The sequence below is a fragment of the Nerophis lumbriciformis genome, linkage group LG13 (assembly GCF_033978685.3).
Source record: "Nerophis lumbriciformis linkage group LG13, RoL_Nlum_v2.1, whole genome shotgun sequence".
In the NCBI taxonomy this organism is placed as follows: Eukaryota; Metazoa; Chordata; class Actinopteri; order Syngnathiformes; family Syngnathidae; genus Nerophis; species Nerophis lumbriciformis.
In genome coordinates, this window is record NC_084560.2 from 9,355,421 (window position 1) to 9,372,191 (window position 16,771).

The 16,771-nt window shown below is 39.8% G+C and overlaps 1 protein-coding gene across 5 annotated transcripts in view; it reads left to right on the forward strand.

Annotated features, from left to right (window-relative positions):
- Positions 1–16,771, forward strand: part of slc12a8 (solute carrier family 12 member 8) — a 98,999-nt gene that overhangs the window by 75,722 nt on the left and 6,506 nt on the right. For all 5 annotated transcript variants that reach the window (XM_061971738.2, XM_061971739.2, XM_061971740.2 and 2 more), the window contains 3 exons: positions 8,121–8,685; positions 11,354–11,451; positions 11,520–11,637. In XM_061971738.2, the coding sequence (XP_061827722.1) occupies positions 8,121–8,685; positions 11,354–11,451; positions 11,520–11,637 (781 nt within the window). The remainder of the gene's footprint in view (positions 1–8,120; positions 8,686–11,353; positions 11,452–11,519; positions 11,638–16,771) is intronic.

Sequence of the window (16,771 nt, forward strand, 5' to 3'; positions counted from 1 at the left end):
CTCCAAAACCTGTATGTACCTTTCAGCATTAATGGCGCCTTCACAGATGTGTAAGTTACCCATGTCTTGGGCACTAATACACCCCCATACCATCACAGATGCTGGCTTTTCCACTTTGCGCCTAGAACAATCCGGATGGTTCTTTTCCTCTTTGGAAATCCACAGTTTCCAAAAACAATTTGAAATGTGGACTCGTCAGACCACAGAACACTTTTCCACTTTGTATAAGTCCATCTTAGATGAGCTCAGGCCCAGCAAAGCCGACGGCGTTCTGGGTGTTGTTGATAAACGGTTTTCGCTTTGCAGAGGAGAGTTTTAACTTGCACTTACAGATGTAGCCACCAACTGTAGTTACTGACAGTGGGTTTCTGAAGTGTTCCTGAGACCATGTGGTGATATCCTTTACACACTAATGTCACTTGTTGATGCAGTACAGCCTGAGGGATGGAAGGTCACGGGCTTAGCTGCTTACGTGCAGTGATTTCTCCAGATTCCCTGAACCCTTTGATGATATTACGGACCGTAGATGGTGAAATCCCTAAATTCCTTGCAATAGCTGGTTGAGAAAGGTTTTTCTTAAACTGTTCAACAATTTGCTCACGCGTTTGTTGACAAAGTGGTGACCCTCGCCCCATCCTTGTTTGTGAATGACTGAGCATTTCATGGAATCTACTTTTATACCCAATCATGGCACCCACCTGTTCCCAATTAGCCTGTTCACCTGTGGGATGTTCCAAATAAGTGTTTGATGAGCATTCCTCAACTTTATCAGTATTTATTGCCACCTTTCCCAACTTCTTTGTCACGTGTTGCTGGCATCAAATTCTAAAGTTAATGATTGATTGCACAAAAAAAAATGTTTATCAGTTTGAACATCAAATATGTTGTCTTTGTAGCATATTCAACTGAATATGGGTTGAAAATGATTTGCAAATCATTGTATTCCGTTTATATTTACATCTAACACAATTTCCCAACTCATATGGAAACGGGGTTTGTAAAACATGTAACCTTTGCCTGAAAGACTTTTTTTTTTATATATACCACCCATCATGTCCACTTTAAACACACACAATGAACTGGTCTCATCAAGTCAGTACAGAGGCACTATTGTGTAACAATGGCCACGCCCCCATTTAATGCACCTATACATATTGCATGTGACGCCACAGACCCTTCAATAAACTCCCCTGAAGAGCAGGGAAACCTGTGAAACAGACCTGTAGGTATGAAATAGCTTCCACGTGTTTTTTTCCTGACCTATTTTCACCTCTTCCTGGAAAGTTTTCACATTCCACATTTTTCAACCATTTTTGACCATTCCAACTTCAAAACAGCCTATTTTTTTTTTTTTTGTACAAACTCCCGATTTTCTCCAAATTCCAGAAAAATCCAAAATACCCATTCTCCATTCAAACTGTTTACTTTGTCAACATTTTTCAACCGATTACAAAAATTCCGACACCAATCCATTCATATCTTCTGGGACAATTGTGCTAGTATGAATATTTTCGAAAGTTCCTGAAATTCCCAAATTCCAGAAAATTCCAAAATACCCATTCTAAATTCAAACTGACACTATTTCAACATTTTTCCACGCATCCATCCATCCATTTTCTACCGCTTGTCCATTTTTCAACCAATTCCAAAAATTCCAACACCAATCCATTCATATCTTCTGGGGAAATTGTGCTAGTATCAATATTTTCTAAAGTTCCTAAAATTCCCAAATTCCAGAAAATTCCAAAATACCCATTCTCAATTTAAACTGATACTATTTCAACATTTTTCTACCAATTCCAAAAATTTCGACACCAATCCATTCATATCTTTTGGGAAAATTGTGCTAGTATCAATATTTTCTAAAGTTCCTGAAATTCCCAAATTCCAGAAAAATCCAAAATACCCATTCTCAATTCAAACTGTTACTATGTCAACATTTTTCAACCGATTCCAAAAAATCCAACACCATTTCATTTATATCTTTTGGGACAATTGTGCTAGTATCAATATTTTCTAAAGTTCCTGAAATTCCCAAATTCCAGAAAAATCCAAAATACCCATTCTCAATTCAAACTGTTACTATGTCAACATTTTTCAACCGATTCCAAAAATTCCAACACCAATCCATTCATATCTTCTGGGACAATTGTGCTAGTATCAATATTTTCTAAAGTTCCTGAAATTCCCAAATTCCAGAAAATTCCAAAATACCCATTCTCAAATCAACTGATACTATTTCAACATGTTTCAACCAAATCCAAAAATTCCGACACTAATCCATTCATATCTTCTGGGACAATTGTGCTAGTATCAATATTTTCTAAAGTTCCTGAAATTCCCAAATTCCAGAAAATTCCAAAACACCCATTCTAAATTCAAACTGTTACTATGTCAACATTTTTCAACCGATTCCAAAAATTCCAACACCAATCCATTCATATCTTCTGGGAAAATTGTGCTAGTATCAATATTTTCTAAAGTTCCTGAAATTCCAAAATACCCATTCTCAATTCAAACTGATACTATTTCAACATTTTTCAACTCATCCATCCATCCATTTTCTACCGCTTGCCTATTTTTCAACCAATTCCAAAAAATCCAACACCAATCCATTCATATCTTCTAGGACAATTGTGCTAGTATCAATATTTTCAAAATTCCTGAAATTCCCAAATTCCAGAAAATTCCAAAATACCGATTCTATATTCAAACTGTTACTTTGTCAACATGTTTCAACCGATTCCAAAAATTCCAACACCAATCCATTCATATCTTCTGAGAAAATTGTGCTGGTATCAATATTTTCTAAAATTCCTGAAATTCCCAAATTCCAGAAAATTCCAAAACACCCATTCTAAATTCAAACTGTTACTATGTCAACATTTTTCAACCGATTTCAAAAAATCCAACACCAATCCATTTATATCTTTTGGGACAATTGTGCTAGTATCAATATTTTGTAAAGTTCCTGAAATTCCCAAATTCCAAAATACCCATTCTCAATTCAAACTGATACTATTTCAACATGTTTCAACCAATTCCAAAAATTCCGACACCAATCCATTCATATCTTCTGGGACAATTGTGCTAGTATCAATATTTTCTAAAGTTCCTGAAATTCCCAAATTCCAAAATACCCATTCTAAATTCAAACTGATACTATTTCAACATTTTTTCTACCAATTCCAAAAATTTCGACACCAATCCATTCATATCTTCTGGGAAAATTGTGCTACTATCAATATTTTCTAAAGTTCCTGAAATTCCAAAATACCCATTCTCAATTCAAACTGATACTATTTCAACATTTTTCACCGCATCCATCCATCCATTTTCTACCGCTTGTCCATTTTTCAACCAATTCCAAAAATTCCGACACCAATCCATTCATATCTTCTGGGACAATTGTGCTACTATCAATATTTTCTAAAGTTCCTGAAATTCCCAAATTCCAGAAAATTCCAAAATACCCATTCTATTTTCAAACTGTTACTTTGTCAACATGTTTCAACCAATTCCAAAAATCCCAGCACCAATCCATTCATATCTTCTGGGACAATTGTGCTTCTATCAATATTTTCTAAAGTTCCTGAAATTCCCAAATTCCAGAAAATTCCAAAATACCCATTCTCAATTCAAACTGTTACTATGTCAACATTTTTCAAACAATTCCAAAAATTCCGACACCAATCCATTCATATCTTCTGGGACAATTGTGCTAGTATCAATATTTTCTAAAGTTCCTGAAATTCCCAAATTCCAGAAAATTCCAAAACACTCATTCTAAATTCAAACTGTTACTATGTCAACATTTTTCAACCAATTCCAAAAATTCCAACACCACTCCATTCATATCTTCTGGGAACATTGTGCTAGGATCAATATTTTCTAAAGTTCCTGAAATTCCAAAAACCCATTCTCAATTCAAACTGATACTATTTCAACATTTTTCAACCCATCCATCCATTCATTTTCTACCGCGTGTCCATTTTTCAACCAATTCCAAAAATTCCGACACCAATCCATTCATATATTCTGGGAAAATTGTGCTAGTATCAATATTTTCTAAAGTTCCTGAAATTCCCAATTTCCAGAAAATTCCAAAATACCCATTCTCAATTCAAACTGTTACTATGTCAACATTTTTCAACCGATTCCAAAAATTCCAACACCAATCCATTCATATCTTCTGGGACAATTGCGCTAGTATCAATATTTTCTAAAGTTCCTGAAAGTCCCAAATTCCAGAAAATTCCAAAATACCCATTCTCAATTCAAACTGTTACTATGTCAACATTTTTCAACCGATTCCAAAAATTCCAACACCAATCCATTCATATCTTCTGGGACAATTGCGCTAGTATCAATATTTTCTAAAGTTCCTGAAAGTCCCAAATTCCAGAAAATTCCAAAATACTCATTCTCAATTCAAACTGTTACTATGTCAACATTTTTCAACCGATTCCAAAAATTCCAACACCAATCCATTCATATCTTCTGGGACAATCGTGCTAGTATCAATATTTTCTAAAGTTCCTGAAATTCCCAAATTCCAGAAAATTCCAAAATACCCATTCTCAATTCAAACTGATACTATTTCAACATTTTTCAACCAAATCTAAAAATTCCGACACTAATCCATTCATATCTTCTGGGACAATTGTGCTAGTATCAATATTTTCTAAAGTTCCTGAAATTCCCAAATTCCAGATAATTCCAAAACACCCATTCTAAATTCAAACTGTTACTATGTCAACATTTTTCAACAGATTCCAAAAATTCCAACACCAATCCATTCATATCTTCTGGGAAAATTGTGCTAGTATCAATATTTTCTAAAGTTCTTGAAATTCCAAAATTACCCATTCTCAATTCAAACTGATACTATTTCAACATTTTTCAACCCATCCATCCATTCATTTTCTAGCGCTTGTCCATTTTTCAACCAATTCCAAAAAATCCAACACCAATCCATTCATATCTTCTAGGACAATTGTGCTAGTATCAATATTTTCTAAATTCCCAAATTCCAGAAAATTCCAGAAAATTCCAAAATACCCATTCTATATTCAAACTGTTACTTTGTCAACATGTTTCAACCATCCATCCATCCATCCATCCATCTTCTTCCGCTTATCCGAGGTCGGGTCGCGGGGGCAGCAGCCTAAGCAGGGAAGCCCAGACTTCCCTCTCCCCAGCCACTTCGTCCAGCTCCTCCCGGGGGACCCCGAGGCGTTCCCAGGCCAGCCGGGAGACATAGTCTTCCCAACGTGTCCTGGGTCTTCCCCGCGGCCTCCTACCGGTCGGACGGGCCCTAAAAACCTCCCTCGGGAGGCGTTCGGGTGGCATCCTGACCGAACCACCTCATCTGGCTCCTCTCGATGTGGAGGAGCAGCGGCTTTACTTTGAGCTCCCCCCGGATGACAGAGCTTCTCACCCTATCTCTAAGGGAGAGCCCTGCCACCCGGCGGAGGAAACTAATTTCGGCCGCTTGTACCCGTGATCTTGTCCTTTCGGTCATAACCCAAAGCTCATGACCATAGGTGAGGATGGGAACGTAGATCGACCGGTAAATTGAGAGCTTTGCCTTCCGGCTCAGCTCCTTCTTCACCACAACGGATCGATATAGCGTCCGCATTACTGAAGACCCCGCACCGATCCGCCTGTCGATCTCACGATCTACTCTTCCCCCACTCGTGAATAAGACTCCGAGGTACTTGAACTCCTCCACTTGGGGCAAGATCTTCTCCCCAACCCGGAGATGGCACTCCACCCTTTTCCGGGCGAGAACCATGGACTCGGACTTGGAGGTGCTGATTCTCATCCCAGTCGCTTCACACTTGGCTGCGAACCGATCCAGCGAGAGCTGAAGATCCTGGCCAGATGAAGCCATCAGGACCACATCATCTGCAAAAAGCAGAGACCTAATCCTGCAGCCACCAAACCGGATCCCCTCAACGCCTTGACTGCGCCTAGAAATTCTGTCCATAAAAGTTATGAACAGAATGGGTGACAAAGGGCAGCCTTGGCGGAGTCCAACCCTCACTGGAAACGTGTCCGACTTACTGCCGGCAATGCGGACCAAGCTCTGGCACTGAGCATACAGGGAGCGGACTGCCACAATCAGACAGTCCGATACCCCATACTCCCTGAGCACTCCCCACAGGACTTCCCGAGGGACACGGTCGAATGCCTTCTCCAAGTCCACAAAACACATGTAGACTGGTTGGGCAAACTCCCATGCACCCTCAAGGACCCTGCCGAGAGTATAGAGCTGGTCCACAGTTCCACGACCAGGACGAAAACCACACTGTTCCTCCTGAATCCGAGGTTCGACTATCCGGTGTAGCCTCCTCTCCAGTACACCCGAATAGACCTTACCGGGAAGGCTGAGGAGTGTGATCCCACGATAGTTAGAACACACCCTCCGGTTCCCCTTCTTAAACAGAGGAACCACCACCCCGGTCTGCCAATCCAGAGGTACCTCCCCCGATGTCCACGCGATGCTGCAGAGTCTTGTCAACCAAGACAGTTTCAACCAATTCCAAAAATTCCAACACCAATCCATTAATATCTTCTCGGACAATTGTGCTAGTATCAATATTTTCTAAAGTTCCTGAAAGTCCCAAATTCCAGAAAATTCCAAAATACCCATTCTCAATTCAAACTGTTACTACAGTATGTCAACATTTTTCAACCAATTCCAAAATTCCGTCACCAATCCATTCATATCTTCTGGGACAATTGTGCTAGTATCAATATTTTCTAAAGTTCCTGAAATTCCCAAATTCCAGAAAATTCCAAAATACCCATTCTCAATTCAAACTTACTATATCAACATTTTTCAACCAATTCCAAAAATTCTGACACCAATCCATTCATATCTTCTAGGACAATTGTGCTAGTATCAATATTTTCTAAAGTTCCTGAAATTCCCAATTTCCAGAAAATTCCAAAATACCCATTCTCAATTCAAACTGTTACTATGTCAACATTTTTCAACCGATTCCAAAAAATCCAACACCAATCCATTCATATCTTCTAGGACAATTGTGCTAGTATCAATATTTTCTAAAGTTCCTGAAATTCCCAATTTCCAGAAAATTCCAAAATACCCATTCTCAATTCAAACTGTTACTATGTCAACATTTTTCAACCGATTCCAAAAATTCCAACACCAATCCATTCATATCTTCTGGGACAATTGCGCTAGTATCAATATTTTCTAAAGTTCCTGAAAGTCCCAAATTCCAGAAAATTCCAAAATACCCATTCTCAATTTAAACTGATACTATTTCAACATGTTTCAACCAATTCCAAAAATTCCGACACCAATCCATTCATATCTTCTGGGACAATTGTGCTAGTATCAATATTTTCTAAAGTTCCTGAAATTCCCAAATTCCAGAAAATTCCAAAATACCCATTCTATATTCAAACTGTTACTTTGTCAACATGTTTCAACCAATTCCAAAAATTCCAGCACCAATCCATTAATATCTTCTCGGACAATTGTGCTAGTATCAATATTTTCTAAAGTTCCTGAAATTCCCAAATTCCAGAAAATTCCAAAATACCCATTCTCAATTCAAACTGTTACTATGTCAACATTTTTCAACCAATTCCAAAAATTCCGACACCAATCCATTCATATCTTCTGGGACAATTGTGCTAGTATCAATATTTTCTAAAGTTCCTGAAATTCCCAAATTTCAAGGAAATTCCCATTGAAATGAATGGACGTATTCAATGTACCACAATGCTCAGATTTTGCAAAATGTTGTGCCATTTTTAAAACCAAATCCGACCTTTCAACCATCCACACACTACTCTTCTGATATATTGAACGCAAAATACATTTTCCATTTCCCGGAATTATACAATCTACTTCATATCCCACGTTTCTCATCCGATTGGAACCGTTCCAACATCCACACACTCCACTCACCCTGGACATTCAAGCATTTCAGTTCCGCTCACACGTATCGGCGGTTCGTAATACTTGCATCACAGTGGTCAAAACAAAAACCGCCAAAACCCCTCTGGTTTTGTACAAGTAGTTTTCAGCTGATGTTTCCAGTTCCAGTCCCTAACTGCTGTGTGAATGTGTCCTACAGCGAGGTCCAAACAAGACTCCGGTGGCCGCCATCGTTCTAACCAGCCTCCTGAGCATGGCCTTCATTTTCATCGGCCAGGTCAACGTTCTGGCACCCGTGGTCACCATCAACTTCCTGCTCACCTACAGCTTCATCGACTACTCCTTCTTCTCTGTGACTATGACCTCCCAGTTGCAGAAGGAAGACCGAAGCAACATGGCCACGACCTGCCGACAGCCGGGGTCCAGCAGACGAAGCTGCAGGCCTCTGATTGAGGGCGCCGCTCCAGACTATGGCACCAGAGGAGAAAGTCCACCGAGTAAAAGCACTTTGATGGAGTTCACCAAGGACATGGATCACATCTTTCCCTCGGTCTACAACGGAGACGCTGGATTTGAGAAGACTATGCGAGGACAAAGGGGCAGAGAGGCGACGGCCAAACAGAAGTTGTTGAGTAGCTTCGCCTTGGGACTCAATAGCGATCTGTCTGAAGAAGACCAAGCAAATTCTCAGGAAGAACCCGAGGTGGGCCAAACCTGTACCCCCCATGTTGAACAAGATCCCTCTTCTGGGCCTCACAGCGAAGGTGCTTCAAACATCTGATCCGTTATAGAACACAATAGAACTTTATTGTCATTGCACTTACAAAATACACCATTAGTTTACAGCACAAGCCCTCCAAGAACAGACGTACAATAAAATCAGCACTTCCAAGTCCGAGTCCATGGTTCTCGCCCGGAAAAGGGTGGAGTGCCATCGCCGGGTTGGGGAGGAGGTTCAAGTACCTTGTAGTCTTGTTCTCGAGTGAGGGAAGAGTGGATCGTGAGATCGACAGGCGGATCGGTGCGGCGTCTGCAGTGATGCGAACCCTGTATCGGTCTGTGGTGGTGAAGAAGGAGCTGAGCCGGAAGGCAAAGCTCTCAATTTACCGGTCGATCTACGTTCCCATCCTCACCTATGGTCATGAGCTTTGGGTTATGACTGAGAGGACAAGATCACGTGTACAAGCGGCCGAAATGAGCTTCCTCCGTCGGGTGGCGGGACGTTCCCTTAGAGATAGGGTGAGAAGCTCTGTCATTCGGGAGGAGCTCAGAGTAAGAACCCGAGGTGGGCCAAACCTATACCCTCCATGTTGAACAAGATCCCTCTTCTGGGCCTCACAGCGAAGGTGCTTCAAACATCTGATCCGTTACAGAACACAATAGAACGTAATTGTCATTGCACTTACAAAATACACCGTTAGTTTACAGCACAAGCCGTCCAAAAACAGACGTGCAATAAAATCAGCACTTCCAAGTCCGAGTCCATGGTTCTCGCCCGGAAAAAGTGTGGAGTGCCATCGCCGGGTTGGGGAGGAGGTTCAAGTACCTTGGAGTCTTGTTCTCGAGTGAGGCAAGAGTGGATCGTGAGATCGACAGGCGGATCGGTGTGGCGTCTGCAGTGATGCGGACCCTGTATCGGTCCGTGGTGGTGAAGAAGGAGCTGAGCCGGAAGGCAAAGCTCTCAATTTACCGGTCGATCTACGTTCCCATCCTCACCTATGGTCATGATCGTTGGGTTATGACTGAGAGAACAAGATCACGGCTACAAGCGGCCGAAATTAGCTTTCTCCGCCGGGTGGTGGGGCTTTCCCTTAGAGATAGGGTGAGAAGATCTGTCATTCGGGAGGAGCTCAGAGTAAGAACCCGAGTTGGGCCAAACCTGTACCCCCCATGTTGAACAAGATCCCTCTTCTAGGCCTCACAGCAAAGGTGCTTCAAACATCTGATCCGTTAAAGAACACAATAGAACTTTATTGTCATTGCACTTACAAAATACACCGTTAGTTTACAGCACAAGCCGTCCAAAAACAGACGTACAATAAAATCAGCACTTCCAAGTCCGAGTCAATGGTTCTCGCCCCGAAAAGGGCGGAGTGCCATCGCCGGGTTGGGGAGGAGGTTCAAGTACCTCGGAGTCTTGTTCACTAGTAAGGGAAGAGTGGATCGTGAGATAGACAGGCGGATCGGTGTGGCGTCTGCAGTGATGCGGACCCTGTATCGGTCCGTGGTGGTGAAGAAGGAGCTGAGCCGGAAGGCAAAGCTCTCAATTTACCGGTCGATCTACATTCCCATCCTCACCTATAGTCATGAGCTTTGGGTTATGACTGAGAGGACAAGATCACGGGTACAAGCGGCCGAAATAAGTTTCCTCTGTCGGGTGGCGGGGCTCTCCCTTAAAGATAGGGTGAGAAGCTCTGTCATTCGGTAGGAGCTCAGAGAAAGAACCCGAGTTGGGCCAAACCTGTACCCCCCATGTTGAACAAGATCCCTCTTCTGGGCCTCACAGCGAAGGTGCTTCAAACATCTGATCCGTTATAGAACACAATAGAACTTTATTGTCATTGCACTTACAAAATACACCATTAGTTTACAGCACAAGACGTCCAAGAACAGACGTACAATAAAATCAGCACTTCCAAGTCCGAGTCTATGGTTCTCGCCCCGAAAAGGGCGGAGTGCCATCGCCGGGTTGGGGAGGAGGTTCAAGTACCTCGGGAGTCTTGTTCACGAGAAAGGAAAGAGTGGATCGTGAGATCGACAGGCGGATCGGTGCGGCGTCTGCACTGATGCGGACCCTGTATCGGTCCGTGGTGGTGAAGAAGGAGCTGAGCCGGAAGGCAAAGCTCTCAATTTACCGGTCGATCTACGTTCCCATCCTCACCTATGGTCATGAGCTTTGGGTTATGACTGAGAGGACAAGAACACGGGTACAAGCGGCCGAAATGAGCTTCCTCCGTCGGGTGGCGGGACTTTCCCTTAGAGCTTAAAGCTGCTGCTCCTTCACATCGAGAAAAGCCACATAAGGTGGTTCAGGCATCTGGTCAGGATGCCACCCGGACGCCTCCACGGGGAAGACCTAGGACACGTTGGAGAGACTATATTTCTCAGCTGGCCTAGGAACGCCTCGGGATCCCTCGGGAAGTAGCTGGGGAGAGGGAAGTCTGGGCTTCTGTGCTTAGGCTGCCACCCCCGCGACCTAACCTCAGATATGCGGGAGAAGACGGATGGATTTGGAATCCAGATGAATAAGAATCGCGATTCAGATGCGGATTGATTTTTTTATGCCCCCTTAGTGGTCAGTGGATCAAACTGAGGGTATTCTTTTATTTGATACAATTTGGCGCGTTTGACTTGATCTTCTATAGTGGACATCCTGAAGTGATTTTGGTATTTATAGACTGGTTTAATCCTTGCTGCTTTACAACCCTGCAGCCCCGGGAAGAAAAGCGGAGCAGCAGAATGAAAAAGTCGAACCCCGACCTGAGTCTTCCTACGCAAAGTTCAGCAACCACTGGGTCGCTCTTATCGGTGTAAGTTTGTGTGATTGTTTGTTTCGTGTCCTCACGCATTTCAGCGCCTTTGTGTTTCTTCCTTCCAGGCACTGAGCTCCTTGCTGATCATGTTCGTTATTCAGTGGGTTTATGCACTGGCAAACATCCTTGTCGCCCTGCTGCTCTTCTTCTACATCGGCAAAACAAGTCCTGGACTACACAGAGGTGACTTCCTCAGAGCACCACTTGTTCATTAACACTTTAAGACTTGCTTTATTTTCTAAAGTTTCTGAAATTCCCAAATTCCAGAAAATTCCAAAATACCTTTTCCCAATTCAAACTGTTACTATGTCAACATTTTTCAACCGATTCCAAAAATTCCAACACCAATCCATTCATATCTTCTAGGACAATTGTGCTCTTATCAATATTTTCTAAAGTTCCTGAAATTCCCAAATTCCAGAAAATTCCAAAATACCCATTCTCAATTCAAACTGATACTTTTTCAACATTTTTCAACCGATTCCAAAAATTCCGACACCAATCCATTCATATCTTCTAGGACAATTGTGCTCTTATCAATATTTTCTAAAGTTCCTGAAATTCCCAAATTCCAGAAAATTCCAAAATACCCATTCCCAATTCAAACTGTTACTATGTCAACATTTTTCAACCGATTCCAAAAATTCCAACACCAATCCATTCATATCTTCTAGGACAATTGTGCTCTTATCAATATTTTCTAAAGTTCCTGAAATTCCCAAATTCCAGAAAATTCCAAAATACCCATGCTCAATTCAAACTGATACTATTTCAACATTTTTCAACCGATTCCGAAAATTCCAACACCAATCCATTCATATCTTCTGGGACAATTGTGCTAGTATCAATATTTTCTAAAGTTCCTGAAATTCCCAAATTCCAGAAAATTCCAAAATACCTTTTCCCAAATCAAACTGTTACTATGTCAAAATTTTTCAACCGATTCCAAAAATTCAAACACCAATCCTTTCATATCTTCTAGGACAATTGTGCTCTTATCAATATTTTCTAAAGTTCCTGAATTTCCCAAATTCCAGAAAATTCCAAAATACCCATTCTCAATTCAAACTGATACTATTTCAACATTTTTCAACCGATTCCAAAAATTCCAACACCAATCCATTCATATCTTCTGGGACAATTGTGTTATTATCAATATTTTCTAAAGTTCCTGAAATTCCCAAATTTCCAGGAAATTCCCATTTACAGTAAATGAATGGATGTTTTCAAAGTTCTACAATGCTCAAAATTCGCAAAATGCCAGTTTTAAACCCGAATCCGACCTTTCAACCATCCTGTTGCTCTATTCCGCCTAAAACATCCAATGTTTTATATACACACTGTAAGTATATATGTAGTATCTAGTAACATTCATAATAACATGTAATATTTACATATTTTGATCATTTTAAGCATACTGCGGCGTATTAATTTCACAGATGCATCACAACGTTCACTTTCCCTTCAACAACAACAACAAGACTACTTATCATGGCAGACTTGATGAGAGACAACACAGACTACTTTGGGACAAATGATGATCCAGAAACTTCTATTTTTGAGCCTGAATATAAGGAGGACGATACGCACGTTTTAGAAGCTGTGTGCTAAACAGATGCAGCTTTAGTCAAACACTAAGCATCATGTAGCAGTTTTGCTAAGTACAAAACAAGATATACAAACATAATAAAACAATAACTTACTGTACAATGTCTGCTCTCACTGGGATGTTTATATATTCCCCTTTACATCAACAATTCATCATAATCCTCATGAAAAGTTAAAAAAGTGCGACAAAACATGTGTTTTTTCGTGTCTTTCTCGACATCTCCGGGTCTAAGTTGGATGTGAAAGTTGACCAACTTGTGGGTTTATGTTCACAACCTTCTACTATCCAGGTGAGAGGCCTGATTTTTAGAGTTTCACGGGCACAATAACGTGCTTCCACTAAATCAGCGTTATGGTGAGTTGTATTTTCCATGCACTTATTTTTGCTGCCACACGTGGAAGGTCGGTCCGTGAAAATAATGCCGACATTAAACCGGTAGCTAGTGCAGAAAAGGTTGGGGACCCCTGACTTAGGGTGGTCAGTTTACAGCCTGGATAGCAGTATATATCGACTGTGCTCTGAAATAATCCAACACAAGATAATATTAGCTCAGCTTCACACACTTCCTCAGCAAAGAACTGTCGTCCTCGTGTTGAAACCTTTTATGTTGGAATACCAATCATGTGGTCCGGAAAGGGAGCACTTATGCAGCCCCAGACCGTGACGCTACCACGGCCATGTTGGACATAATTCTACTGCTACTCGCTATTTAGAACAAGACAGTAGTATGGTATAATAATGAAACTTTTTCAAAACCAGTAACAGGTTAAAAAAAGCTTCCTCTGGCTACATGGAAATGGCCTAAAAGTATTTTAAAAATGTTATTCTTATATTTAAAAAAAAAAAAAAATATATATATATATATATATATATATATATATATATATATATATATATATATATATATATATTTATATATATTTATATATATATATATATATATATATATATATATATATATATATATATATATATATATATATTTACATATATATATATATATATATTTATACATACATATATATATCATTCATAATTTTTAAAAAACAATTAATATATATATATATATATATATATATATATATATATATACATACACACACATACATATATATATATATACATACACATACCACATACACATATATATATATATATATATATATACATACATATATATATAAACATATATATATATATATATATACACACAAATATATATGTATATATATACATTTTTGATTAATCATTTTCAAAAATCTATTTAAGAAAACTATAAACATATTTTTTATATACAAGCTGTCGTGTACACTAACATGTTTCACTTTTACAGTATTGTGTCCCTTAAGAAAATATAATGTAACATTCTGCTGAAATTGTGTTTATATTCAAGCCTTTGCATCACACTGTCAATAATGGGCCTTTTAGTTTGTTATTGTATGTTCAAGCCATTGCATCACACTGTCAATAATGTGCCTTTTACTTTGTTATTGTATATTCAAGCCTTTGCATCACACTGTCAATAATGTGCATTTTACTTTGTTATTATATATTCAAACCTTTGCATCACACTGTCAATAATGTGCCTTTTACTTTGTTATTGTAGATTCAAGCTATTGCTTCTCACTGTCAATAATGTGCCTTTTACTTTGTTATTGTATACTCAAGCTATTACATCCCACTGTCAATGTGCCTTTTACTTTGTTATTGTATATTCAAGCTATTGCATCACACTGTCAATAATGTGCCTTTTACTTTGTTATTGTATATTCAAGCTAATGCATCCCACTGTCAATAATGTGCCTTTTACTTTGTTATTGTATATTCAAGCTATTGCATCCCACTGTCAATGTGCCTTTTACTTTGTTATTGTATATTCAAGATATTGCATCACACTGTCAATAATGTGCCTTTTACTTTGTTATTGTATATTCAAGCCATTACATCCCACTGTCAATGTGCCTTTTACTTTGTTATTGTATATTCAAGATATTGCATCACACTGTCAATAATGTGCCTTTTACTTTGTTATTGTATATTCAAGATATTGCATCAAACTGTCAATAATGTGCCTTTTACTTTGTTATTGTATATTCAATCTGTTGCATCACACTGTCAATGTGCCTTTTACTTTGTTATTGTATATTCAATCTGTTGCATCACACTGTCAATAATGTGCCTTTTACTTTGTTATTGTATATTCAAGATATTGCATCACACTGTCAATAATGTGCCTTTTACTTTGTTATTGTATATTCAAGATATTGCATCACACTGTCAATAATGTGCCTTTTACTTTGTTATTGTATATTCAAGCTATTGCATCAAACTGTCAATAATGTGCCTTTTATTTGTTATCGTTGCACCGTATAGCACTTCTTTAAAAAACGATTTTAGACATCGCCTGTATAGTGTGCGTGAGTTGTGGTTGTGGTTGATGACTTTGTCTCATCCCAGCATTAGGACCGGACACATTCCAATTTGGTGAGCATATTCCTCCTGTAACACCAACTGGATATCACAGTTTGGAGTCGGTGTCAGTCTGGCAGCTGTTAAAGATTCCCAGAATGGAGGCTATGACCTTTCATCAAATCTGAACGCCGCTTCAGCAACACTAAAATTGCTCGCATTGCTGCGTTTAGCACTTCTGCCACAGGTGCTTGATCAGACCATGTGGCCTCTAAAATATGTCTGCAGCTATAACGTCATTTTGTACAAACCCCGTTTCCATATGAGTTGGGAAATTGTGTTAGATGTAAATATAAACGGAATACAATGATTTGCAAATCCTTTTCAACCCATATTCAGTTGAATATGCTACAAAGACAACATATTTGATGTTCAAACTCATAAACATCTTTTTTTTTTTTGCAAATAATCATTAACTTTAGAATTTGATGCCAGCAGCACGTGACAAAGAAGTTGGGAAAGGTGGCAATAAATACTGATAAAGTTGAGGAATGCTCATCAAACACTTATTTGGAACATCCCACAGGTGAACAGGCAGATTAGGAACAGGCGGGTGCCATGATTGGGTATAAAAGTAGATTCCATGAAATGCTCAGTCATTCACAAACAAAAGTTGGGGCGAGGGTCACCACTTTGTCAACAAATGCGTGAGCAAATTGTTGAACAGTTTAAGAAAAACCTTTCTCAACCAGCTATTGCAAGGAATTTAGGGAATTCACCATCTACGGTCCGTAATATCATCAAAGGGTTCAGAGAATCTGGAGAAATCACTGCACGTAAGCAGCTAAGCCCGTGACTTTCGATCTCTCAGGCTGTACTGCATCAACAAGCGCCATCAGTGTGCAAAGGATATCACCACATGGGCTCAGGAACACTTCAGAAACCCACTGTCAGTAACTACAGTTGGTCGCTACATCTGTAAGTGCAAGTTAAAACTCTCCTATGCAAGGCGGAAACCGTTTATCAACAACACCCAGAAACGCCGTCGGCTTCGCTGGGCCTGAGCTCATCTAAGATGGACTGATACAAAGTGGAAAAGTGTTCTGTGGTCTGACGAGTCCACATTTCAAATTGTTTTTGGAAACTGTGGACGTCGTGTCCTCCGGACCAAAGAGGAAAAGAACCATCCGGATTGTTATAGGCGCAAAGTGTAAAAGCCAGCATGTGTGATGGTATGGGGGTGTATTAGTGTCCAAGTCATGGGTAACTTACACATCTGTGAAGGCGGCATGAATGCTG